Source organism: Lissotriton vulgaris, chromosome 10 (genome assembly GCF_964263255.1).
Source record: "Lissotriton vulgaris chromosome 10, aLisVul1.2, whole genome shotgun sequence".
NCBI classification, from domain to species: Eukaryota; Metazoa; Chordata; class Amphibia; order Caudata; family Salamandridae; genus Lissotriton; species Lissotriton vulgaris.
The window spans coordinates 726,768,181-726,794,324 of record NC_141698.1 but is presented as its reverse complement, the minus strand read 5'-3'; the positions used below and the strand labels follow the sequence as shown (position 1 = coordinate 726,794,324).

At 44.4% G+C, this 26,144-nt stretch overlaps 1 protein-coding gene across 1 annotated transcript in view; it reads left to right on the top strand.

The window, feature by feature from the left end:
- Positions 1 to 26,144, top strand: part of JCAD (junctional cadherin 5 associated) — a 329,723-nt gene that overhangs the window by 150,428 nt on the left and 153,151 nt on the right. Inside the window, exon 2 of the mRNA XM_086941588.1 lies at positions 24,691 to 25,053. Coding sequence (XP_086797714.1) covers positions 24,752 to 25,053 — 302 coding nt within the window. The 5' untranslated portion in view covers positions 24,691 to 24,751. The remainder of the gene's footprint in view (positions 1 to 24,690; positions 25,054 to 26,144) is intronic.

Genomic DNA, 26,144 nt, shown 5'->3' with positions numbered 1-26,144 from the left:
AACCACTGGTAACAGGAACCAGGACCTTACTAGGACCACCTGTACTAAGAAAGAAGAACCACCTAAGTATCACACAGCATTTAGGGGTCTAAGAAAGAATACATTACTCATGATGCAATAAACCTACATTCAGAGGAGTAGAAAAGACAACCACCTAAGTATCACTCAGCGTTTAGGGGTCTAGGAAAAGAACACATTACCCATGATGCAATAACCTACATTCAGAGGAGTAATAAAGAGAAACACATGATGCCTAAAGCATTCAGAGGTGTTAAGAATAAAGCACATGATGCAATAAAATACATTCAGGGGTGCAGCACAAGAAGACACATGATGACTAAATATTCAGAGGTGCAGCGCATGGAAAGAAAGACACATAATGCATAAACCTACACATTCAGAGGTGCATAATAAATCAATAGCGCAAAAACTCACATTAACAATGACTATTAAAAGCATAGAAATCACATTGCGCCAACACTACATAAGCCACTACCTGTGGCAGTCCCTAGGCCAACTGGCCTTGTGGGTCAAAGATGCCCTGAGTCCAAAGTCAGGGAGCGCTGCAATGCAGCGCCAGTTTCAAAAGTACCAAAAGCCTAAACGTGGCAGCCGCCCACAAAGTGCTGGGCAGCTGGGATCAAAAAACTGTGGCAGGGCTCTCAGTAGCCCCTAGAACAAATCTGCGCCACCTGAGCCACGCAGGCTCTAAAACAAACACTGCGCATGTTGGAGCCACACAGGCTTTGGCCAACACTGGTCAAACGTTGGAGCCACACTGGCTCTAAAGCAACATGCCCCCTGGAGCCTCCCTGGACTCTCCAAGCATTGGGGCGACCCACTGCCAACCAGGGCCGCCCTTGAAGCCCTTGTGGCTTCACACTGACCATGAGCGCGAGCTCGCGCTACGGGGGAGGGGCGGACACCGACAATGTGTCCCGGCGACCCTCCCTGCTCTTCTGCCATCGTTGGAGCCATCACGTGCCCCTACGGAGCCTCTCGGGGCCCTCAGATAATGCCTCCAGAGCCGTCTCAGGCTCTACACACCGTTGGGGCGGCCCGCTGCCATCCGGGGCCGCCCTGAAGCAGTGCCTCTAAACCAGCACCAACACGAAGCAATGCGGGCCCTCAAGAGCCCCTCGCGGGCTCTGTACTCGCGGTGGGGCGACCCACTGCCATTCGGGGTCGCCCTTACTCGGTGCCTCGACCGGCACCGCACGGAGCTTCCTGGCATGCCCCCAGAGCCTCTCAGCTGTAAATCACGTTGGGGCGGCCCACTGCCATACGGGGCCGCCCAATCTTCAGGCCCACAGCTGGTGCCTCGCATCGGCACCACCACAGCCTCGCGGAGCCCCCCAGCCGCTTGCACTCACCGGCTGTCATCGGCGGGGTCTCTTCTCTGCAGGCCGCCCTCTCGCTGCAGGGCTCCCTCCGCTCACGGGATCCCTGCAGACCTGCCGCCATCACTCTTCCTCCTCTTCTCCCCGGGCCCGGCGGTGATCATCTCTCGGCACCCGGGCTGCGGGGGTGGGACTTCCGGCCGGCCGCGCTGGGATTGGCCGGCCGGCCAGGTACTTCCGGGTCGCCGCGGGCAGCGCGGCGGCCTGATTCAGGCAGGCAGGCGGGCAGGCATTAAAGATATCGGCGTGGGCAGCCAAAATTAAATAAAAGTACAAATAAGCGAGGTGGGCACTCGCAATGGGAATAAAGCGCTCCCAGCGCTACATGACGACCCACAGCGCTCCCAGGAGCAGGAATAAAGCGCTCTTAAGCGCTAAAGGAAATTTAAAGCGCTCCCTGCGCTAAGAAGGACAATTCCAGCGCTCCCAAGTGCTATAGCACAGAAAAAGCACTTCCAGGTGCTTAGGGGGGCAGAAAGTCCAGCGAAGTCCCCCCTCAGCCCAGGCAAGGCAGAGGGGTCCCCCCAGAAGTCCTCCAGGCATCCAGGGGCTGGGCAGCGCCCGCCCCTGGTAGATTCAAGTCAGAAACAAGAACATTTTGGAAGGGTACACAGCCCCTTCTTATACAGTGAAAAGTCTTTGAAGCCTTTGAAGTCTCAGTGTGAGAACCAGCTGGACTGGTTTAGAGGGAAGTCCCCTTCAGTATCAGGGACAGAGGTGGCAGTCGCCCAGCGGGAGGTGGAGCCAGCTTTGTAGTTAGGCAGGCACAGCCCTTCACTATCAGGTGCCATCTCCTCCCACTTCCCTGGCAACAGATGCTGCCTTTCATCCATGGGCTGACTTCAGACAACCTCCTGGGCTCTCTAGCCCCTGTCATCCTCAAACCAGACAGTCAATCCACAAGCAGTCCCAGGCACTCTGGGCCAGGCTCACCAGCCAATCACACGCCAGCACCAACTTACACAAATATGCCAACTTCCAAAAGTAGTACTTCTAGACTAGACACAGTCATGCCGCATACATCATTTTGCAGCATTCACTCTCACAAGTTCATACATACCAAACTCGCCCCTGCACTCCCCACACATCAGGAACTACCATGGGCATACATATTCCCCATTCATTCCTATTGGAGGGCAGGTCACTCACCACTCATACACAGAGAGCTCAAGCACTTTACACTGTACCACAGTGAAAAAGTGCGCAGAGGCCTAAAATCACCAACACCAGGTTCCATAAACAGGCTAGGAAAAAGCAAAAAGTCTAGGGGTGAACCTGCCCAACGGGCCGGGTCCAACACCCAGCATATGACTAATGCGCGCAATAATAATGAGAAAAAAAGCCGACTTCGCAGCACATCATCTGCAGAGCTGCGAGCAGAGAAGCTCCCGATTTGCCCCCATCTCTTCCAGTACATCCCCATCCTGATCCTGTTCACCATTTCTTTCACTGCTCTGCAGCATTTACTTACCCTTCAACCTCTGCTCGCTCCACCATTGTTCCCTTCTCCTTCTCAGAGAATCAGTTTTATATTTTCTTATTTTTAAACAAAAGGCCTGACAGCTGCAATTTGACTGCTGGGCCACCCCTTTAAAAAAACACACTTTCATGCACATTTCATTTTTTTTTATTTGCAGCTCGATCTTTGGCATCCGCCATCTTGTTGAAAAAGCAACGTGTAACCAAAAATGACTCGTTTTATTGTTTTCCTGGTTTTCGGCGAGAATGTAAAGCCTGTAACCCACCACAACAGCGACGTGGCTCCAACTAATCTAAGGGGAACGCGGGGATGTTAGGTAACCGGCATTGAGATGAGGGAACACCGGCATTCACCGAGCAAATGCGGAATTCACGGTGCTCGGCCTTTCACTGGATGCGGATGAATGCTACCCACTGCCGCCTCCCCTCGTTAAACGCACCACAGACAGGCTTCCTCCCTCGCGCCTCGCGGCGCAGCCCGCCAGGGGCCTCCCCGGCACTGTCGGCACACACATTTACTTGCTGCCGTGCCGATCGTTTATCAAAGCCGCTGTCATTACGCCGCTGGCGCCTAGCCCAGCATATGACTAGTGCGCGCAATAATATTGAGAAAAAAAGCCGACTTCGCAGCACATCATTTGCAGAGCTGCGAGCAGAGAAGCCGTGTTTATGTAAAATAAAGGGTTATTTAACAGCCTCTGCTCCTCGGCGTCGCAGAGAGTGCAGCGTTCGCCGACTCACCGCCTGCCGGAATAGAGCCTTGTTGCAACCTGCAGCCTGACTCACAGCCCATTAGGCTTTCGGGAGGGTCTTGTTTTCAGTCAGCCGCCCGAGAACTTTGTGCTGTTTGAGGATGCAGGCCTCTTCGCCACACACCATCTGGGACATTCCTCATACCCTTAATGACCGTTCTCCACAACTCCGCACAACAACGGGGTCCTTCCTCCCCTTCCCTCCTCCACCCCACCCCTACCTTCCCTTCTCTTCCCTCCCTTCCCATCCCTTCTTTCCCCCTTCCCTCCCCTCCCTTCCCATTCCTTCCTTTTCTTCCCTTCCTCCATTCCCTTCCTTCCCTTTCCTTTCTACCTTTCCTTCATTCCTTCCCTTCCTTTCCTTCCTTTCCTTTCCTTCCCTACCCTCCCTTCTCTTCTTTTCCTTCCTTCCTTTCCGTTCTTTCCCGTCCGTCCTTTCCTTCCCTTGCTTCTTTCTCCTCCTCCCTCCCGTCTTCTTCTTTGTGAAGCAATGACATGTCACCTGAATCACTTCGGAGGTCTCTCACCCTAATGCAATAAAGGATATTAGCCCCCATCAGGGCCAGCCTTAGGGCAGTGCGACTGGGCGCTGACCTGTGGAGGGCGCACTGCGATCTCACGGGGCACTGTGTTTAGCAAAATATTATGATAGGAGAGTGAGGGCCACTTTTGCAGGTGCAGGCCACAGCATCACTCAGCACCACCACAGCATCACTTAGCACCAGCACATTATCATTCAGCACCACCACAGCACCACTCAGCGCCACAACAGCACCACTCAGCATCACCACAGCACCACTCAGCACCACCACTCAGCACCACCACAGCACCACTCGGCACCACCACAGCACCACTCAGCGCCAACCCAGCATCAATCTGCGCAACCATTCAACAACTGGCTCAAACATGTTCTCTCAATGTTTCAAGCTTTATTACAAATGTCACAAAAAGATGTTAATATTTCACTTCTGTTCTTGCATTTTCGTCACAATAAAATACACTGAACATAATCTTCACAAAAGTTATTTACAAAAGTTTAAGCTATTGCCATTATAGATTAAAATCACGTTTGTTTAAGTATTAATTATTTTTAAAAATTAAAAGCCATTGTAATTTGTAATATCAATACATCTAAGTCACGTAAATACAAAACATGTTGCATTACAAATGATATAGGTGTCACATTTGCGAAAGTTATAGCTATTGGCATTGTAAATGACAAAGCTATTAATTTAGCTATTTTCAAAGCCAACACATAAATACAAACATTTGTCATTTATAAGACCAATAGCTCAAACTTTCCTAATGCGAGACCTATTGGCAACGCCAGTGCTTGTTTTTATTGGGAGGGAGTCGGACTGGCGCAGCGAGGCCCCCAGGCATATTCTTTAAGAACGGAGCACTGCCACTGAAACTTGAACAAGAGTCGCGATAATGAGTAGGTTGGGAGTTTGTTTTTGCAATGCAAAACATATTTAGTGAGCGCCCTCCTGAGCAGCTGCTGACCAAACTTTCTGTGCCGTCACAGTAGCTGCTATCACAGCAGCTCTTGCGAAAGCTTGTAGAACATCGCTGGGCTGTTGGTGATCTCACAATGTGGGAGTTGGTATTCAAGCCACAGTGGCAGACTTCCATCACCCTGATGAACAGCAGGCACCCCACCCAACACCATAAATCAGTCCTTAAGTAACAGAACATTAGGTTCTACGTAAGCTACGCTGCTGGTCATAAAACATTCTTAATAGTGTGTCTCTCATCATTGCCTGGTGTTGTGTGCTGCCTCAGTCGCATGACTGGCCATTATTCTAATTGCAATATCAATACTGCCATCATTGAAAACAATAGGCCTTCTGGTATAAACATCCTGTTCTGCAGTTTCAAAGAGTGTTCATATTAAATTGGCACAGATCAACAGGATAGTGCTGTAACCGTTTAATATTAGCCTCCAAACTTTGCTACAAACTTGGCACTGCGGCAAAGAATTGTCCTGAAAATCCTTTCTGATTAAGTTTAAAGAAAAATACTTTATATGTCCAGATTTCTTAATTGTTTGAAAGTGTATATTCCACATTATCAAACCCAAATGCAGTAGAAAAAAAGCAAGGCCAAGTGTTACTTAGCATTTGTTACCCTAAAGTGATAGTCAACTGGGCATATGTGGCCTGTCCCCTACACGAGTACCACTGTTCCTCATGGGAGAACCGTGTTGAGTCCTGAGCAAGTACCCTGGCACCCACAACTCAAATTGTTTTAAAGAAATATTTGGTCTGTGGGTCCGGGTCCTTCTGGTTCCCGCTACAAGTGCCAGGAGCTCAGGGCGTGCCTATGCTGCCCTCTTACCCCTTAAAAGCCTTTGTCCCTGTGTCCTGAATATGTAAAAAAAAAACATAGTCGCTTGGTCTTTTAATGGTGGCTTGAACATTTTCCTCTGAGATGCAGCCTGCCAATCAGATCTCTGGGTAACGTGGGACCGGTCCCACAGTACTGAAATAGCGATAGAGAGAAAAAGCCTCCTCAGCCAAATGGAGGGTGCTATTTTTTAAATGTTTTTTATTTTCTGTACTGCAGGACTCGTGCAGGCCCAACCGTTCAGATATATCTATCTATTTAGCTTCCTCAAGCCCACCCAAGCTCCTCTTTAAATATGAATTTCTCAAACGGCTAAACAGATTTACACCAAACAGTGAAAACCATGCTTTCTGAGTAAAGTTCCAACTTTCTGCCAAATTCTGGTGTAATTGTGATCAGCTGTCTTTTCTCTATCAGAGAGCAAATTTTACTTTGGGACTTAACATGGAAAATTAACATTTTGGGATCCCTCTTTTTCTTCGTTCCTGTTTGATGGAGTAGTGCAAAACTTTCCACGATGGTGCCGAGAATAACACTTTTTAGGGAAAGTTTTTTTGCAGATTCCTCAAACATTGGCAACATTATTAGCAAAGCAAAAAAATGTTTATTCCTGTGGAAACTGAGCTAATTTACTTAAATATAACCAGACCGTGGCTACGGCTACCTGGTAATTTAATATGCATGTTATTATTTTCCTCCTAATATTTTAGATTTGTTAGTTCTACATTTTATTAGCTAATAAAGTATTACTAAATAAATAATGTAAATATATTACTTTGCATAAATATTACTTTTTGTAGACAGGCACAGGAGGAGAGTAAAAAACGCTTTTTATTGAGGAGATACTCTGTAACAACTATAGATTCCGCGATCAGAAAAGTCAATGCCATGCCAAGGGAGGTTGCTCTTCAACCTAGGAAGAGTAGAACAAAAGAACCTGATAATTCCAATCAACCAGTCAGATTGGTATTAACATTCAGTCAGCAGACCCAGGCATTGCGCAAGATCGTGACTAAAAACTGGAATCTTGTGAACAATGATCCAACGATAGGTCACCTCATGCCATCTAAACCCAGCATCTCATACAAGAGGGCATCCTCACTGAGAGAAGCATTGGTTAAATCCAGCCCAGAGGTGTTGGTGGTTACCCCATGGTTCAAAGCAATCAAGGGGTTTAAAAAGTGCTCCTCTTGTAAGGCCTGCCAACATGGAGTAAACAAAACCCAATACCTGACTCCATTCTCTGACATTCTTCGTTTGATCTCCAAGCAACTCATGTGTAAAACGGAGTATGCAGTTTTTGTGCTGGAGTGTCCGTGTGCCCTGCAATATGTGGGTAGTTCCAAGTTGCAGGTGCACAAAAGGATACTCCAGCACATCAGGGCCATCAACACCGAGGACCAATCTTACCCGGTGGCGCGTCATTTTAAAGAACACCATGGCAAACAAAATCATCTTCTGAAATATTTTGCTATTGACGCAATCCCACCCCTACAGAGAGGTGGTAATAGAGAGGCAAAGCTGCGGGCACTTGAAACAAAATATATCCTTGATTTGGATACCAGAGCCCCGATGGGTCTTAATACCAGCATTGATTTTCACACACATCTTTAAATCATAGCTTAGGGCCTTATTCCTGCTCCTCTATTCCTTGCCCTAGTCGTAATAGATTATTTGACACTCTACCTGCATCCCCTTTTTTCTAGTAGGATTGTAGATGGCTTGGAGATCATTTAGGCTGCGAATCACTGTTACTATCTCAAGGCAACAACGTTAATTTACTGAAACTCCAACTGATGCTCTGTTGCACTCAACCCATATCGATCTTGAAGTTTATCAAATATAAAAAAGAAAAAAACTTTTACTTAATAAATAAATAAATACATGAAATCTTACCCCAAGTTAACCATCATGGGGTTTTTTAATGTCAAACACTAAACAAAGTTCCCACTTGCACTTTTCACACCTGCACTTTTCTCTTGGTGCACAAAGCATATTGAACATTTATTGGTGAAATTTGGGGATTCAAAACCCCTTAAATTGTGAAGATATCTTCAATGATGTTAATTAGGATACAGTACATAAAACACAGACATGATTTTGTCAATTCACCCACTTGGGTTTTATCCGAATAGTGTTTACATGGTTGTCATCATAAGATGTATTTTTAGCGGATACTGGATAAAATTCTATTTTAGATTTTATTAGATTGCATAACATTGTGTAATTCTGGTTACCATGATTCATTCATTTATCCGTTTAATTGTAAAGGTATGCAATTTAGAATTTTTATTAACATGAAATTTAACATCCTTTATAAATATGGTCGAGGTGTTTTAACCATTGTAAATACTTCTTCTAATTTTAAAACCCAAATCTGTTATCCATGTCTAAACTTGCTGTGCCGTGGCTTTTCACCAATCATGTTGCATTATCAATTGCACTTGCACTTTAAATTGTTTGTGTCCCTCCCCTAACGTCATGTGATCAAGGCCTCCGTGAAGGCCGAAACGTTATGCTGATGGTGATATTTGGATTTGAATAAACACCATTTCACCTGAGCTTGAGTCGACTTTCGTTGCTGGACTTGTGTGCCTGGGAAACTGCGTTGGCACGCTGGTCCGTGTGGGACGAGTGCGAGTGGCATATATATATATATCCATCAAAGCAGGACTTTGAATTTACCTGGCACTACAGATCCCAGACAGCCGCAGTGGAAGGACACGCCCAGTGGGGCGGGATCTGTTTGAATATGTGCATTATAGAAGGCGTCCCTTTGGTATCTCAACCTATGCTATTGAAGAAGAGAGCCGTGGCTCTCGAAACGCGTCTGGCTTTTCATTTTACAAGGACACCTGTGACGCAGAGCCTGCTGGCAAGCTTCTGGAAATAATAAATTCATTTTTTTGGATCCATTTCGCGTGGTTTCTTCCAAATGGGTTTCCTGCTTTGATGGATATATATATATATATGTGAAAGGCAGCGCAGGCAGCGAACGGGCGCTGTAGAATGGGTCGAAGTCAGACGCATTCAAGTCGAGAAATGTTCAATATAAATATTGATTTAAGCCCACTGGGGCGGAATGCAAATAATGGTCGTAAATCAGTGTGGTGACGAATGATTGTAAACAATACTCGGGGATACGAGCTTAAAGGATTATGGGACTTGTAGTTCCTGAACAAATGGACAACCATAACAGTTTGGACTAAAAGAAAAGTTTAAACTTGCTTAAAACTGTAAACAATGGTTTTGTGGGAATTAACACAGTGTTCGACGAAAAGTGATGTGATAGGAATTATAACCGATGTTGAGAGAGTATGTTTTCACTATTGATCTAAGAGTCACATGATGAAGGTTTTCACTTGTATATAACTTTATTGTTCAACACTTGGACTCACTCGTGATCAAGCGGCTGCGGCTGCGAAACGCGTTGGGTGTGAAACGCCAATAAAGATTCACTGGGAAATGCAAATGGGCCTCAACTTGTTGTCTTGTCTTTTTAAGCAAAGATATGACAACGCTGTCGGCGGATTTTCGGGGGTAAGGCGAAACCCCGTTTAGGCCCGCCAGAAAAAAGCGGCGCAGGCTGAATTCGCCATTACAGTCGGGATTGTGGATCGAAAAGCCAGCGCCCGCCCTGAACTGCGGAATTGAGAAGGAGCACAGTACGTTTCCTACTTGGACTTGGAATGTCTTAGAAAAAGGAGCAAGAACGGCTGGAGCAACCGTCAAGCACACGGAGTCTGTGCAACAAGTCAAGCAGTAGTTTAAAGGGCACCTGGAGGCAAGCTGGGACGGAAAAGCCGATCGGCTGTCAGCATCGGAGAAGTGAACACGCGCATTTGGCGTTTTGGAGAATGGCGACATCAAGAAATGGAAAAAGGTACGAAGCAGCAAACAAGATGTTCGAGATCACAACCCTGGGTCAGACGGACATGATTGATACTAGCGCGGAAACGAGCGGTGGCGCTTCAAAGAATGCCCTGTGGGACCGCTTGCGGAAATATATGAAATTAGAGCAAAACAAATGGTGGGAGTCCACTACCCTGCAAAAATACATAGATGCGGGTCGTGTGCCACGCGGGCTGCGTATTTTTATTACCCCCACATTTAGTGAACCAGATCCGGATTTAATAGAGGAATGGGCGGAGAATAATCACCAATGTTCAACAGTGATGTTGAAATTGCTTGTAAAATATGCAACGAGAGACTGAAAAACTAACTAAATTGATTGAGGATATCATAACTCAATTAAAGGCGTTGTGTGAGGCTGACGAGTTTGATCGAGATATGGCGAAGATTGAAAACAAACTTGATCGAATTGAAAAAGAAATAAAAGATAAGAAACAACGGAAGTTCATGCGTGACTTCATCGACTACGAGAAAGGACAAATCTTAACCTTTTCTAAAAAATGTGATTGTTTGAGAGGGCAAACGGGACAAGGTGGAGTGGCAATGACGGCTGCACCTCAAGAATCTAATGAGGAGGATGAAGTCACTACGGTAAATAAAACCCCAGAACAAACAGCCACAACAAGCAGAAGTGCTCAAGCACAAGATTTGTCAGTAAAAGACACAATTTTAATCGAATTCTCCATGATGGCCCAGGAAAGATTGGCAATCCAAGGAAATCAGGGAACAACAAGCCAGCGAGGACGAGGGCGTGGACGCGGAGGCAGAGGCGTGGAAAGGCTACAAGGGACACCAAAAGGATCCACGGACAACCCAGTGGGTTCCCGAACCAGATGGCAAAAAAAGACAAAAGAATGGAGCAAGCAGAACTAAAGAAGCAAACAGTTCTGAACCTGTCTAATAGAGAATTAACTAAGGAAGAAATGGATGTACTTGCATTAGGGTTAACATTTGTCCCTACTAAAGACTTTGATTATACTCAGTCACGGATTGATTTATTTCATTTCACGAGAAAACTGAAGCTAAGAAAATGGTTTTCCACAAAAGTAAATACCGGAAGAGGACCCATGACAGAAAATGAGGTCAGTAACTTGTGCATCAATGACATTGAACTTTTACATATGATGAATGAATTGGGAGAACAAAGTGATTTTAATTCTGATCCCCTATTAAATTTGGTGAATGACAATATAACAATTGACCTAAGTTGTAAAAGCCATTTTAAACCGAAATCCATATTTCTGCCACAAATTCAGAATGAAACCTTGGATATTTTTGAGAAGGGAGTAAAAAATGACTTTAGAAAATTATCCAAAATTCCGTTTCAAGGCCGAAGAAATCTAACTATACAGCAGAAATCGGCTATTCAATCTTTACAAAATGACCCCTCAATTGTGATTAAAAAATCGGACAAGGGGGGAAATGTAGTGGTGTGGGGAAGGGACAGATATGTGGAGGAAGGTCTAAGACAATTGGGAGATACAGAACAATATGTGAAAAGTTCTAAAAGTGACTATGATGCTTCAAACAAAGAATATCATGAGAAATTACATGAATGGAAGGAGAAGGGATGGCTGGAGGAAAACGAATATGAATATTTGTTTTGCAAATTCCCAAAAACACCTGTTTTATACCTTTTACCGAAGGTGCATAAAGACATGCTAAAGCCACCTGGGAGACCAATAGTCTCATCCAGAGGGTCGGGGTTGGAAAATACCTCAAGATATGTGGACTATTTTCTGCAGCCCTATGTGAAGAGGTTTGAATCCTATATTAAGGATACAGGAGACTTTTTGCGCATGATCAATGAGGTGGAATGGAATGATAATTGTTTGATGCTCAGCCTGGATATGACTAGTTTATATACTAGCATTCCCATGAATTGGGGGTAAAAGCATGCAGACATTACTTTGGAGAAAGGTCTATCTCCTACCTTATGCACACTGAGGTCCTGATAGAGATGATATTGACATGTCTGACGAAGAACTATTTTATCTTTGATAACCAAATTTATAGACAAACCATGTGCACGGCGATGGGCACCTGCTTTGCCCCCAGCTTTGCGTGCCTCTACCTGGGCTGGTGGGAGGAGCAGGTGGTCAGGACCCATGAATCATACAGAAGACACGTCAAAAGTTGGAAGCGATTTATTGATGATGTCTTCTGTATATGGGATGGTACAAAGGAGGAAGCGTATGAATTTGTTGAAATCCTGAATGTAAATGAGCTTAATTTAAAATGTACCCATCAAATTAGCTCTAAAAAAATGGAATTCCTGGATGTGATGCTGGAGGTAAAAGGTGGTAAAATTGAAACAACTCTACATCGCAAAAATACAGCAGGCAATAGCATGCTACATGCCCGGAGCTGTCACCCTAACAGCCTAATTCAAAGTATCCCCTATGGGGAATTACTACGTGCAAAAAGAAATTGCAGCACCATGGAGGGGTACAAAAATGAGTGCACTATAATGGTTAAAAGATTCAAAGAGAGGGGGTACAGCAATCAATGTATTGCCACTGCGTGCAGTAAAGTGGAAATAAGAGAAAGAACAGAGTTGCTGAAAGTCAGGGAAAGTGTTTCCTCGCAAGAGAAAATACGATTTGTGACCACATACATTAATAAGGCATGTGAAATAAGGAAATGTCTGGAAAAACATTGGAATATATTAAGAACAGACCCAGATTTAGAACCAGCTATTAGCAGTTCACCACAGATAACATTTAGAAGAGCGCAATCTGTTAAAGACATGGTTAGCCCAGCAATGCTGCCCAAACAAAGTAAAATGGCAGGGGGGAAAGTGCAAGGGTTTTTTATGTGCGGTAAATGCAAAGCCTGCAAATATAGCACTAGTTGCAAATCTGTTAAACTATCGGCCAATTGCAGTCCCTTCAAAATTCAAAAGTATGTATCCTGTGAAACTGAGTAAGCGGTCTATGCCCTTTGGTGCCCATGTAACCTGTACTACATCGGTAGTACAATTCACAAGGCTAAAAAAAGAGTGTGGAGCACCTAAGGGCAATCAATCATCATGACAAGCAATACCCCATTGCAAGACATTTTTTCAAGGAGCATAAGCAGAACACAAGCCTCTTATCATTTGTGGTTAGATTGTATACCGAGACGTGAAAGAGGAGGTGACAGGTTGAGAGAATTGAGACAGTTGGAGTCTAGGATGATATTTAAATATCATACACTGTACCCATCAGGGCATAATGGGGATGAGGCACTAGCGGTCCATCTCGGTTAACAAGAAATCCAGGGTTGTTTTATTGAGAGTGTTTTCTTTTTAAAAACTAAGCTGTAACTACAAGTAATTGTTTAATCTAAGGTATACGTGATCTGATTTAAATATACATTTTAATGGGTTGCTCTCTCATTTACAGGTCAAGGAAGATATAAAAATCACTGAAAACTTGTAATGCTCACAATATGTGATACCATACACAGGGTGATATGGTGGAATAAGTCAACAGAGGCCAATTATATATACAGACTCTTACAGGCCCACTGGGGCGATATTGTATTATTTCTGTTAGGTTCAATTTTGGACAAAATTGAATATTCTTTTGAACATTGTATGAAACCGCAACAATAATAGCCCAAGAGAAATGTGGAGGGACAATGTTGCGCTGTGAACCAAAGCCCACTGGGGCGAAACGATGTGAAAGGCAGCGCAGGCAGCGAACGGGCGCTGTAGAATGGGTCGAAGTCAGAGGCATTCAAGTCGAGAAATGTTCAATATAAATATTGATTTAAGCCCACTGGGGCGGAATGCAAATAATGGTCGTAAATCAGTGTGGTGACGAATGATTGTAAACAATACTCGGGGATACGAGCTTAAAGGATTATGGGACTTGTAGTTCCTGAACAAATGGACAACCATAACAGTTTGGACTAAAAGAAAAGTTTAAACTTGCTTAAAACTGTAAACAATGGTTTTGTGGGAATTAACACAGTGTTTGACGAAAAGTGATGTGATAGGAATTATAACCGATGTTGAGAGAGTATGTTTTCACTATTGATCTAAGAGTTACATGATGAAGGTTTTCACTTGTATATAACTTTATTGTTCAACACTTGAACTCACTCGTGATCAAGCGGCTGCGGCTGCGAAACACGTTGGGTGTGAAACGCCAATAAAGATTCACTGGGAAATGCAAATGGGCCTCAACTTGTTGTCTTTTTAAGCAAAGATATGACAACGCGGTCGGCGGATATATATATATATATATATATATATATATATATATATATATATATATATATGTATATATAAAATCAATTTAGTTTCCACCAGCGCTGAAAACGCCGCCTTGACACGACCTCTTTCGATGTGTGCTCGTGCTGGGTGGCGAGCCCTGCAATACCTTCGTGATTCCACACGCTCCTCTCCGTATGAAAAAACACGAGCCCAAGTGCATCCAGAAGTGTTTATTTTAGCAAAAAGACAACAGAGTTTTTCTGTTGTCTTTTTGCTAAAATAAACACTTCTGGATGCACTTGGGCTCGTGTTTTTTCATACGGAGAGGAGCGTGTGGAATCACGAAGGTATATATATATATATATATATATATATATATATATATTCAATGAAAAAACCATAGGTTATAGGCCATATATAGTTAGGAATTAGCATTTACAAAACCTTATTTTACTCGCATAAAACCATTGAAATTCCATATATAGTTAGCTAACTATAAGCGCTAACTATATATCGCGCACCCGCAATCCACTGCTGATGATGTCACATATTACATCATTCATGACATGGTCAGTGACATCACTGATGACATCACTGATGACATCTCAAATGACATCACTGATGACATCACTGATCACAACATCCAGTGATTGTATGTGTCTGTAAAGTTTAAATATGTTTCACATATTGAAGAATGAGTGGATGTATAAGTGTCTGGATGAAGAATTTAGTAGGTGCATGACTGACTGTATGAGTGAGTGATTAAATGTGTCTCACTGAGTACATTGGTTAGTGACTAAACTGTCTTAATTCGTGCATCAGTATGTTTGTTGTTGTGTAAGCTGCTGCATGTGTTGATCAGTAGCTATAAGAGTGGCCATATGGGTTATTGATTGGTTGCCCAAGTATTTGAATGGGAGGCTGAGTGTGTATGTGGGTGGCTGGGAGGTGCGTGACTCTGTGCATAGATGTGTAAGCAGTTGATTCACTAGGAGTATGAGTTCAAGAGTGCATGTGGAAACAGCTATATGGGCGGTTGACTGTGCATGGGTGTGTTGGTGAGTGAATGGATTTCTCATTGCTACATGTGCAAGTAAGTACGTATGTAAAACACAATACATGTGAGAGTTGAGATATATAAATAACTGAACATAAGAGCCAGTGAATGTGTGAGTGGCTGTATCGATCACTGTGAGCTTGTATCAGGGATTATATAAGAGAGTAAATATGTGTTATTATATGTTTGAATAAGTAAGATGTGTATAACTGTATAGTTGAGGAAATGGAGGTGTGATTGATTCTTTGCATGACTGACTAGGTGTGTGAGTAACTCCATGGATGAGTGACAGTCTGTGAGTGTCTGTTTATACTGAGTGTATGTGAGGTTATATTAGAGTCTGAAGAGGTTCATTGTATTATCACATGAGTGATGTGATCAGTGATGACAAATGAGATGTCATCAGTGATGTCATTTGAGTTGTCATCAGTGATGTCATCAGTGATGTCATTTGAGATGTCATCATTGATATCATTTGAGTTGTCATCAGTGATGTCATTTGAGATGTCATCAGTGATGTCATCAGTGATGTCACTGACCATGTCATGAATGATGTAATATGTGACATCATCAGCAGTGGATTGCGGGTGCGCGATATATAGTTAGCGCTTATAGTTAGCTAACTATATATGGAATTTCAATGGTTTTATGCGAGTAAAATAAGGTTTTGTAAATGCTAATTCCTAACTATATATGGCCTATAACCTATGGTTTTTTCATTGAATTTTCAAGGTTTTGTAAATGCAAATTCCTAACTATATATCCACTATAACCTATGGTTTTTTCTATGAATTTCATTGGTTTTTTAATAGCAAATATGAAAAGCTTTAAAATGTCAAGTACGTGATAGATAAAAACATTTTCGTATTTATGCACGCTGATGTGCTTTGAACGCTGCCCCCCCCCCCTCCCCTCTTTTGCCTTAGTAGTACTCTCTCTTTGCAGATACTGAAGGGTAGTTAACGCAGGCCTTTACCCCCGTTGTAATCCGTCGTGCCTCCTTGTCTCTCCATTTGATTGATTGTTGTCCAAGCATTTACTGTTTTAGAATTGGTTCTCTTTGGATCATTCTCTATTTACAAACAAGCACAAAGTCGCAATACTCTGTTTAGTCTTTGCAGATAGTGAAAAATCGTGTAAAAAAATAAAAGTAATCGAGCAAAATCAGTAGGCCACTAATTGGATCTCTTTTTGACCTCGCTAAAATAGAAATATTAGGAACAACCCTTCTTGAGAAATACGAAAATAGTGAGATGAACTGAGCTCCACACCATGAGGGCTGCAAGACAGCTCGGCTCCATCACCCATCCCGCACAAAATAACGACAAACCCTATGCAAATATTAAAAATATAGACAACACACCAGCAAAGAAACAGGGTAAAACATTTTATTAAAAAACTATTTACATAACGTTGGTTTATAAGATGATGTCAGTAGTGGACCGATGTGTGAATAGATCGAAAACAGCACAAGGCTCCAAGATCCGGATAGCAAGCTCCTGGATGTTGGGTGCCATAGTTTAGAGTTCTGAATTTCAGCCTTTTTCAATGCCTGTGCTTTGTTGAATCAAAATGGCGGCTTGACACAAAGCTGACTCAAGCGTTGTTACTGATGCTATGCAGACCAAAACTGGTTTTCAGTTTGTACATTTTTCTAGATTTTTCAATCCAAGTTTGGTTGACTTTGTAGAACGATGGCTTCAGATTTTCAACATACGGTGTGGTGGCGCTGACTGGGAGGGGGCGCTTCGCTCCTGCCCCCTCCCCAAGTAAGATTTTCATACGTGAAAGTACGTTAATGGTTTTGGTCCCTGAGATGCTTCGATGTCACTACCATTCTCAAATAGCATAAGTTCTGGATGTTGGGTGCCATAGTTAAGAGTTCTGAGCAGTGCTTGTAACACTGTCTGAAGCTTATTTCCACCTACTGCAGCTTCACTATTCTCAAAGTAAGTGAGTGTCGTTTGTGGACCTGACTGCATTAGAAAACAATGTGATATGTTACCTTCCTAAACAGCTTGACGGAGGCCCCTGAGGGGCGGTGTGATGGACATGGACTCGGAGAAGACGCTTGGCTCCGACACCCTCCCCAAGTCTTATAGCACTGGTATAGCCTGAGATCGCCCCCGACATAGGCGGCCGGCTCCCGGGGTCCGGCGGAACTTTTTGCTTTTTGATGACTCTTCAATTCTGAACCTTGTCCCATCCAGCTGAGTTGCGCCCACTCTTGCGGCTACAGCGTCTTGCCCACCATCCAGCTGAATTGCGCCCACTCTTGCGGTGCAGCGATAGGCGACTGCCACAGGACTCTCAAAATGGCGGCCGGCTCTTCGGTTTTGGGCCTGGTCCACTAAAATGGCCCTGGGACACCTTTGAACTCGGACGCTTCCCTGATAGGGCTTGGGTCCCATTCTCGAAAAGCGTCTCCTCAGCCGTGAAGATTCTACAAAAGTCTTGGGGGCCTCCGACTCCCGCACGCTTCTGGTGGGGAGCGGCTGCCATGATTGCTCGTGGAATGGCCACGACGGAGCTACGAGATGGTAGTGGTCTCATGCTGACGCCAGCTTTAGTCTGAAACATCCAGAAACACTGTAGACTACCAATTCGATCAGTTCCGGTAGCGCCCCAACATGACCCGGAAGAGAAGAACTTGCCCTCCCCTCTTTGACTGATGGTTCTTGTTGCCTGTCCCCTCTGTTGTCATTTAACAGAACTTTTTGGACTGCTGAAAGGAGTTGTGTTCCGAACGCTGGTTGGTGGAGACATTTTGACTATATTCTTGACCTACGTTGTCGCGTAATGCGTTATATGACACGCCGCGTTACCGCACCCGGAAGTGATCCGCGGCGCGGCGCGCAGCGCGTAACGTAAGCATAACAGGTCATGTGACTTGTTAATAAAACTTTTCATTGGTTCATTTTACTAAAAATTACGCTTTTTATTATTTTCGAACAATATATTTTTTTTCAAACATATGTTATAATATTCCAGGCTAATGTACTTTCCCGGAAAATTTACAACTGTCTTGCAAGTAAAATATATTCCTTTTTCGAGAAAAAGGGCGTTTCTTCCTTCCATGACGGAGCCGTTGAGTAAAAGAGATTCGGCCTGCTGTCTTAGTCGCCGATACGCCTGATTATCAGATTCTTATCGATCACTTTATGTTGCAGACATGAAAAACACAACTGCCCTTGACCATTTATCTTTACTGCGTTCCTACATATTATACCTTTTATCCGTCATGTAATTGGACTGCTTTATTTCACTTGCCTTTTACTGATTCGAAAACAGTCACTAAAAGTAAAAACTTTACAAATTAAAATACTACTACCGTGTTTTGTTTTAAAAACCTTTATTGTGAAAATGTCAGTATACAAATACGGGCCTATAACCACGTGGGCCGGCCACGGAGCAAACTGAAATCGTATATGATGAGGAGACATTTACACTGTAGAAGAACGTAACGAGCGGGCCATTAGGTGACAAGAACAAAGGTGTCTAACAGTTGCGGAATCGGTGGACGTACATTTTGTAATTAAAATACGACAGGGCCACTTACAATAACATTTTCTAGATATACATTTGCGGGCAAAGAGTTACGAGTCCCATTTATACCGGCGCCATTTTGGGCGAGGCCGGGCAGGTCCAAGATATAGTCAAAATGTCTCCACCAACCATCGGCCAGACCAGAACCCCTTTCGGCCCTTTATGCTACAAGATGGTGTCTTCCATTCAGAAAATATTGGTGGCAGCATTTTGAAAGGAAACAGAAACAGCCGTTCTCCTAGTGAGTTTCACATTGTTACATTTAGGAAGAATGTTGAAGAGTAGTATGTGGAAAATCTGAAGCCATTTTTCTACAAACTCTCAATCAGACTTGGATGGAAAAAAAAAACCTGAAGAATGTACAAACTGAAAACCAATTTTTGTCTGTATAGCACCAACAGTAACGCTTGAGTCAGCTTTGTGTCAAGCCGCCATTTTCATTCAATCAATAGCGTCCCCCTGCACACATTCAGGGACCTGGTCGTGTCTTCAGATGAAACGCATTGTAGGAAAAGAAGCAGAAAGGAAAAGGAAAAAAGTTCCGCCGGACCTAGTGAAGCTGCAGCAGGTGCAAATAAGCTTCAGACAGTCTTACAAGCACTGCTCAGAACTCTCAACTGAGGCACTCAACATCCAGGACTTGCCATTCGGATCTTGGCGCCTTGTATTTTTGTTTTGTTTTTGATGGAGGGGAAACAACAAAAAACAGGCATTGAAAAAGGCTCAACAGTGCAGGGCGCCTTGTGCTGGTTCCGACCTATTCACACATCGGTCCACTACTGACATCTCCTCATAAACCAACGGGGCACCCCACGCCGACTTTCGGCGCAGCATTGTAGGATGGCCACACCAGTGCGGCAATTTGCTGGACACCACCTCGGTGCCATCCAGATCTCGGCGCGTTCATTCAATCAATAGCGTCCCCCTGCACACATTCAGGGACCTGGTCGTGTCTTCAGATGAAACGCATTGTAGGAAAAGAAGCAGAAAGGAAAAGGCAAAAAGTTCCGCCGGACCTAGTGAAGCTGCAGCAGGTGCAAATAAGCTTCAGACAGTCCTACAAGCACTGCTCAGAAATCTCAACTGAGGCACTCAACATCCAGGACTTGCCATTCGGATCTTGGCGCCTTGTGCTGGTTCCGACCTATTCACACATCAGTCCACTACTGACATCACCTCATGAGCCAACGGGGCACCCCACGCCGACTTTCGGCGCAGCATTGTAGGATGGCCACACCAGTGCAGCCACTTGCTGGACACCACCTCGGTGCCATCCGGATCTCAGCGCGTTCGAGTCACTGTGCCGGAAGAGTGACCGGAACTCAGCTGAACACGCCGTCTTTCGGCGCAGCATTGTAGGATGGCCACACCAGTACGGCAATTTGCTGGACACCACCTCGGCGCCATCCGGATCTCGGCGCGTTCGAGTCACTGTACCGCAACAGTGACCGCAATTCAGCTGGACACGCCGTCTTTCGGCGCAGCATTGTAGGATGGCCACACCAGTGCGGCAATTTGCTGGACACCACCTCGGTGCCATCCGGATCTCGGCGCGTTCGAGTCACTGTACCGCAACAGTGACCGCAATTCAGCTGGACACGCCGTCTTTCGGCGCAGCATTGTAGGATGGCCACACCAGTGCGGCAATTTGCTGGACACCACCTCGGTACCATCCGGATCTCGGCCCGTTGTGCTGCCTTCGGCCTATTCGCACATCGGTCCGCTACTGACGCCGCCTCACGTGCCAACGGATTTTCTACGCTTTTTGTAGCCCTATGTCGCATAACAGGTCATGTGACTTGTTTATAAAACTTTTCATTGGTTCATTTTACTTTTGGTTTCCTAAAGATGGAAGGCTTGGTCATATGACCTAAAAATAACACTTTTCATTGGTTTAGAACATTTTTTTTTCCCAAACGATGAAAGCCCCACCTTGTTTCTGGATCATTCAGACTGAAGCTGGCGTCAGCATGAGAGCACCACCATCTCGTGGCTCCGTCGTGGTCATTCCGCGAGCAATCATGGCAGCCGCTCCCCACCGGAAGCCTGCGGGAGTCGGGGGCCCCCAAGACTTTTATACAATCTTCACGGCTGAGCGGACGCTTTTCGAGAATGGAGCCCAAGCCCTAGCAGGCAAGCGTCCGAGTTCCAAAGTGTCCCAGGGCCATTTCAGTGGACCAGGCCTAAAACCGAGGAGCTGTCCGCCATTTTAAGAGCCATGTGGCAGCCGCCTATCGCTGCACTGCAAGAGTGGGAGCAACTCAACAACATGGTGAGCGAGACGCTGTGGCCGCAAGAGCGGGCGCAACTCAGCTGGATGGCCGCCACCTGGGGAGGCCCGTTCACGCCGCCTCCCCCACGCCACCCCTCCCCGGGCCGCCGCACGCAAATTTTCGGAGCAGCATTGTAGGATACCAAAACCAGTGCGGCAGTTTACTGGACATCACCTGGGTACCTGTCGTACATGTTGTGTCAGCCATGTGACACTGGACACAGACCGCTACTGACGAGGCCTCCCCCCGCACCACCCGGGACGCCCCACGCTGTTTTTCTGTGCTGCATTGTAGGATCCCTAAACCAGTGCGGCACCCAGGCGACATCACCTGGGTGCCGTCCAGAACTCTGCACGTTGTGCTGCCTTGGGACTATTCGCACAACAGACCACTACTGACGAGGCCTCCCCCCGCCCCACCCGGGACGCCCCACGCCAATTTTCGGAGCAGCATTGTAGGATCCCTAAACCAGTGCGGCACCCAGGCGACATCACCTGGGTGCCGTCCAGAACTCTGCACGTTGTGCTGCCTTGGGACTATTCGCACAAAAGACAGCTTCTAACCATTGTTGCTTTTTGTGTTGAGAAATGTTTAAATGTTTTTAGTTTTTGTTCCGTTTGTTAAAGTTAGTAGTTAATAAAGTTTTATAACCTTATTTTGTTGGAGTGTTATCTATTTTTTTTAAAACGGGTGAATGGGGCCTTGAATCGGGTTATTGTCATGTGTGGGCTTTGGAAGTGTGCTGCTGCAGGATCGGACATTTCAAACTCAAATGCACGTTCTTTTTCTTACCTTTCCGAAGCATGGAGCGCAATAGCAGGCAGAGAAAGGGTGATGCACGTGTTGAACACTACCTGACCTGGCAAGTTGCTGGCAGTGCCCCCCCGCCCGCTCCTGAAAGAGGGCACACACACACCGCCGCCCCGAGTACTTTACAAATCGTTAAAAGACCATGCGCTTGTTCATGAGGCTTAAATGGTTTATCACCTCTTCTAGAACCCCTGCATCGACCCTCTGACGTTTCATTGAAAAATTACCATGTAACACAATACCAAGCCCTGTCAGCTGAAACCCCCAAGGAATCGTGGGGCATATTATCAAGGGGGTTTATCTCCGCTTTTTTGGCTTTAAAAACCATGAAAGCGGAGATAAAATTATTTCCCTATTATCAAGCTGTCGCTAACACCAGTTAGTGACAGCTAAAAGGAGATAGCGACCATCTTGGGCCCCGCTTTGCATGTCAGTGATACTTATCACTAATGACATGCAAAGTGGCGTGCCAAGATGTTAGCGACTGGAAACAGTCCCTAACATCGCTACCTTCTATTACCAACTTTTGGAGATATTCGCGCTAAGCGCGAATATCTCCAAAATCTAACACCTGCCCTGAGCAGTTCTTAGCCATGTTATCCAATGGGAGGTGGATAACATGGCTAAGAGCATTAGGTCGATAATACATGAATATCGCTGACTTTTCTGCGATAATAGCAAGGTTTATCTGCGATAAAAATCGCCGATGTGCGGCGATAATTTTTGTCTCTAAACAAGTTAGAGACAAAAATTATCGCTAGTTGTTCGTAATATGCCCCCGGGTTTTTGCTTGCAGAAATCGGGAGGCGGGAGACTAGCACTGAAATCAGTACTCACACGCCTGAATCAGGAGGATTGGCATGTCTGAATTCTCTACAGCTGGGGCCATAAACTACATCCGCAGGGTTAGGTGATAGCCTGGAACCAGCCTGGCATCTAAAATGGCTGCCGTGCACGACAAAATTGTGGCATTCGAAAAAAGGCAAGATGGCGCAGCCGCTGGAAGAGATGTATCAACATATATCAGCCTCCTCAGCCACCCTCAGGAAACATAGGGGATTAGGATATGTCTCCCGCACCCCCTTATACCTAGTACTTTAATTAACGAAGCACAAAATGGCGAATTCCCGTTTCGCTACCAGTTTGCGGCCCAGTTCGCGGCCCGTGAAGCGCTTCTACCGTGAAAAATCATTTTTTTTTTATTTTCCCCACGGGACCCTTTAATAACCCCAACAACATTCCTAGGGGGTCAAGAGGGGGATACCTTGCCCCCTTTCATTAAATTCCCCCTTAGTTTTTCACCTTTTCTTCTCTCTCGATCCTACCGAGAGACAAGATGGCGGCCGCTCCGGACTGTCACGCAGCAAAAAAAAAAAAAAAGCTCACGCACAGCCGCTGGAAGAGATGTATCAACATATATCAGCCTCCTCACCCACCCTCAGGAAACATAGGGGATTAGGATACGTCTCCCGCACCCACTTATAACTAGTAATTTAATTTACGAAGCACAAAATGGCGAATTCCCGTTTCGCTACCAGTTCGCGGCCGCGCTTCTACCGTGAAAAATCATTTTTTTTTTATTTTCCCCACGGGACCCTTTAATAACCCCAACAACATTCCTAGGGGGTCAAGAGGGGGATACCTTGCCCCCTTTCATTAAATTCCCCCTTCGTTTTCCACCTCTTCTTCTCTCTCGATCCTACCGAGAGACAAGATGGCGTCCGCTCCGGACTGTTTAGAATGTTGACAGACACCGGAGAACCAATCAGCTTTCTGCGCGCAAAGTTCCGATAAGCGAAAAGTAAGCGGACCGGATCGCTGCCCAGAGCGCTGTTACAGATATATATCTTGGTTTGAACGTTAATTTCTCAAAAACTACTGGAGCACATATATTGAGACCTAGCAAAGGCACATCGGGCTAACAGTCCCTACAATTTTGCCAAGTTTCGTGCAAATCCATTCAGCCGTTCGAGCTAAAAGTGAGTCCAACCGCCCTATGGAAAAATGAATGGGAAAAACGCGTTTTGGGACCCCCCTTTTTTCTCGGCCCCCCCTTGACGAAACCCCACCAAATTTTCAGGGGCTGCTCAGAAACAAAATGTGCCATTTTCCTGAAAATTTCAGCCGATTCCGTCCACAAACGCCAAAGTTATTAGACATAGAATTTTCAAAAGTCCCATAGGGAAAAAATTCTAACTATATATACCTACTGGCGATAGCCAGTAGGTAATATATATATATATATATATATATATATATATATATATATATATTTTTTATTTATTTATATATATATATATATATATATATATATATATATATATATATATATATATATATATATATATATATATATATATATATATATATATATATATATATATATATATATATATATATTGGTTACCAAGCCGCATTTCCTCACGATCAAGGATGGCACTGACAATATATCTATATATTTATATATATTTATATAATCAATATCAACATGGTACTCCTAGTCAACTGGAAGATTATTTTTTTAAATAGCTCATTTAGAAAATTCCTCTTCGAGATAACTTCATAACAATTGTCAGCAGAAATGATCAATATATCAATTTTTATAAATTCTCCTTCGATATAACTTCATAAAACTTGTCATTAGAAGTCATCTGTACATCCATTTGTGTAAGTTAGGCACTTTTAGCAAAGTTTAAGCACCTAACTCTGATTTAGCACATTTGGGCATTTGTTGTCATTAAAAGAACAGCACATGATTTAACAGCATGTGTGCTTATTGTTTAGAAATAGGTATGTGTTACTCATGCCAAAGCAGAGTCTTTGAGCAAGTGAACTAAAAATACTTTCCATAATGTACTGCAAGAATCATTAAATTTGTAAATTCACTTTTGTTTCCATTGTTTTGCAGCAATGAAGGAGTCTGCTAAAGATACGTTGTCCCCAGCACTTAATTGACAGAAGCTAGCAGCATGTTCAGTGTTGAGGACCTTCTAATTTCTCATGGGTACAAACTGCCAACGAATACACCTGACCCTTATGAGAACAAAAGCGATGGATGCCACTACGACATTTCACAGAAGCGAGAGGGGCGTAGAACTTTAAATGGCTATGAGACAAAAAACGGAGTTCACGGCCTCAACAAGAATTCGTTGGTGAAAAGCTACTACATGAATAATGAAGACAAGCAGGACGATCAAAAAAGGACGACTAACACAACACACTTTACTAAAGCCGAAGGATGTGCTTCTACTCTGCTTAGTTCAGTTGTGGGGTAAGCCAGCATATGCTCTTTTATTTTTAGCTTCGTTTATTTTTTTATAGTTTATCTATGATCACTAAATCGTATTTAGCTAGTCTATAATGTGTATTTTTACCCGCCACAAGATTGTTACATTTAACAGCCCTTTCCTGGTGAAGGAATGGGCACCGTGTGAACCACAGTAGTCCTTGTCTGAAGAAGTCCTGAAATCTGCCACATGTGGTGAGAGAAGCGCGTACTCTGCTAGGGACATTGATTTTGTGATTGCTGAAACACGTCCAATCTTTACGGCAGCGCTACTTTAGGATCATAGGACAGTGACTTCTCATTTTGGTAAATCATGGCGGACTGTGCCATCAATACCTTTCTTTCTGAGAAAAAAATATCTGAGTAAGAGTTAGTCAACTGTATTTGAAGTGGGCCGACCGCAGCTGGGGGTGGAGGTACGCGCCCAGTTCACGACACCCGATGCCTCTGCCACTCAGAGCTGATTATAGTCTTGATTTTCGAATAATGCTCTATCTTGCTTGTGTCCTTTAATTGATAAATGCCTTGGTTGTAACCAATCTTTTATTATATTTTTTAATTAGTAATTGTTCGTAGTGGAGCACGTCAGATGGGGATGCAGCATATTTATGTGAAAGAATATATGCAACATCTGTTCGGACGGAACACGCTACAACTATTACAGAATCATTATGCATGTTGAGAAGAATATAAAGCAGTGTGGGCAGGACAGAGAAAAATATTGTGAATTAAATCAACCTTAGTTTGATTGGACTCTATCTATGACAGCGTTTTTACTTATGGAGTAAAGTCCGTGTGTGTTCACTTAAGAGGAGAGGATGAGTCTTTTTGGGTCCTGAAAGGCAGATGCAATTATTTTCCATTACACACGAGTCCAGACTGAGGGCCAAATGTGTGGGACCTTTTTGAGGTTGCAAGTGGCCCGATTTGCAGAATCAGGCGGTTTGTGACTGCTCAAGCTTTTTTAAATGTACAAAAGCCAACGTCTAATTCGGTAACCTTTTATCGAATCACAATTTGGGTTTGCGTTTTTGTATTTGGAAGAGGCATGTTTAGGGCGTCCCTTCCTAATACTG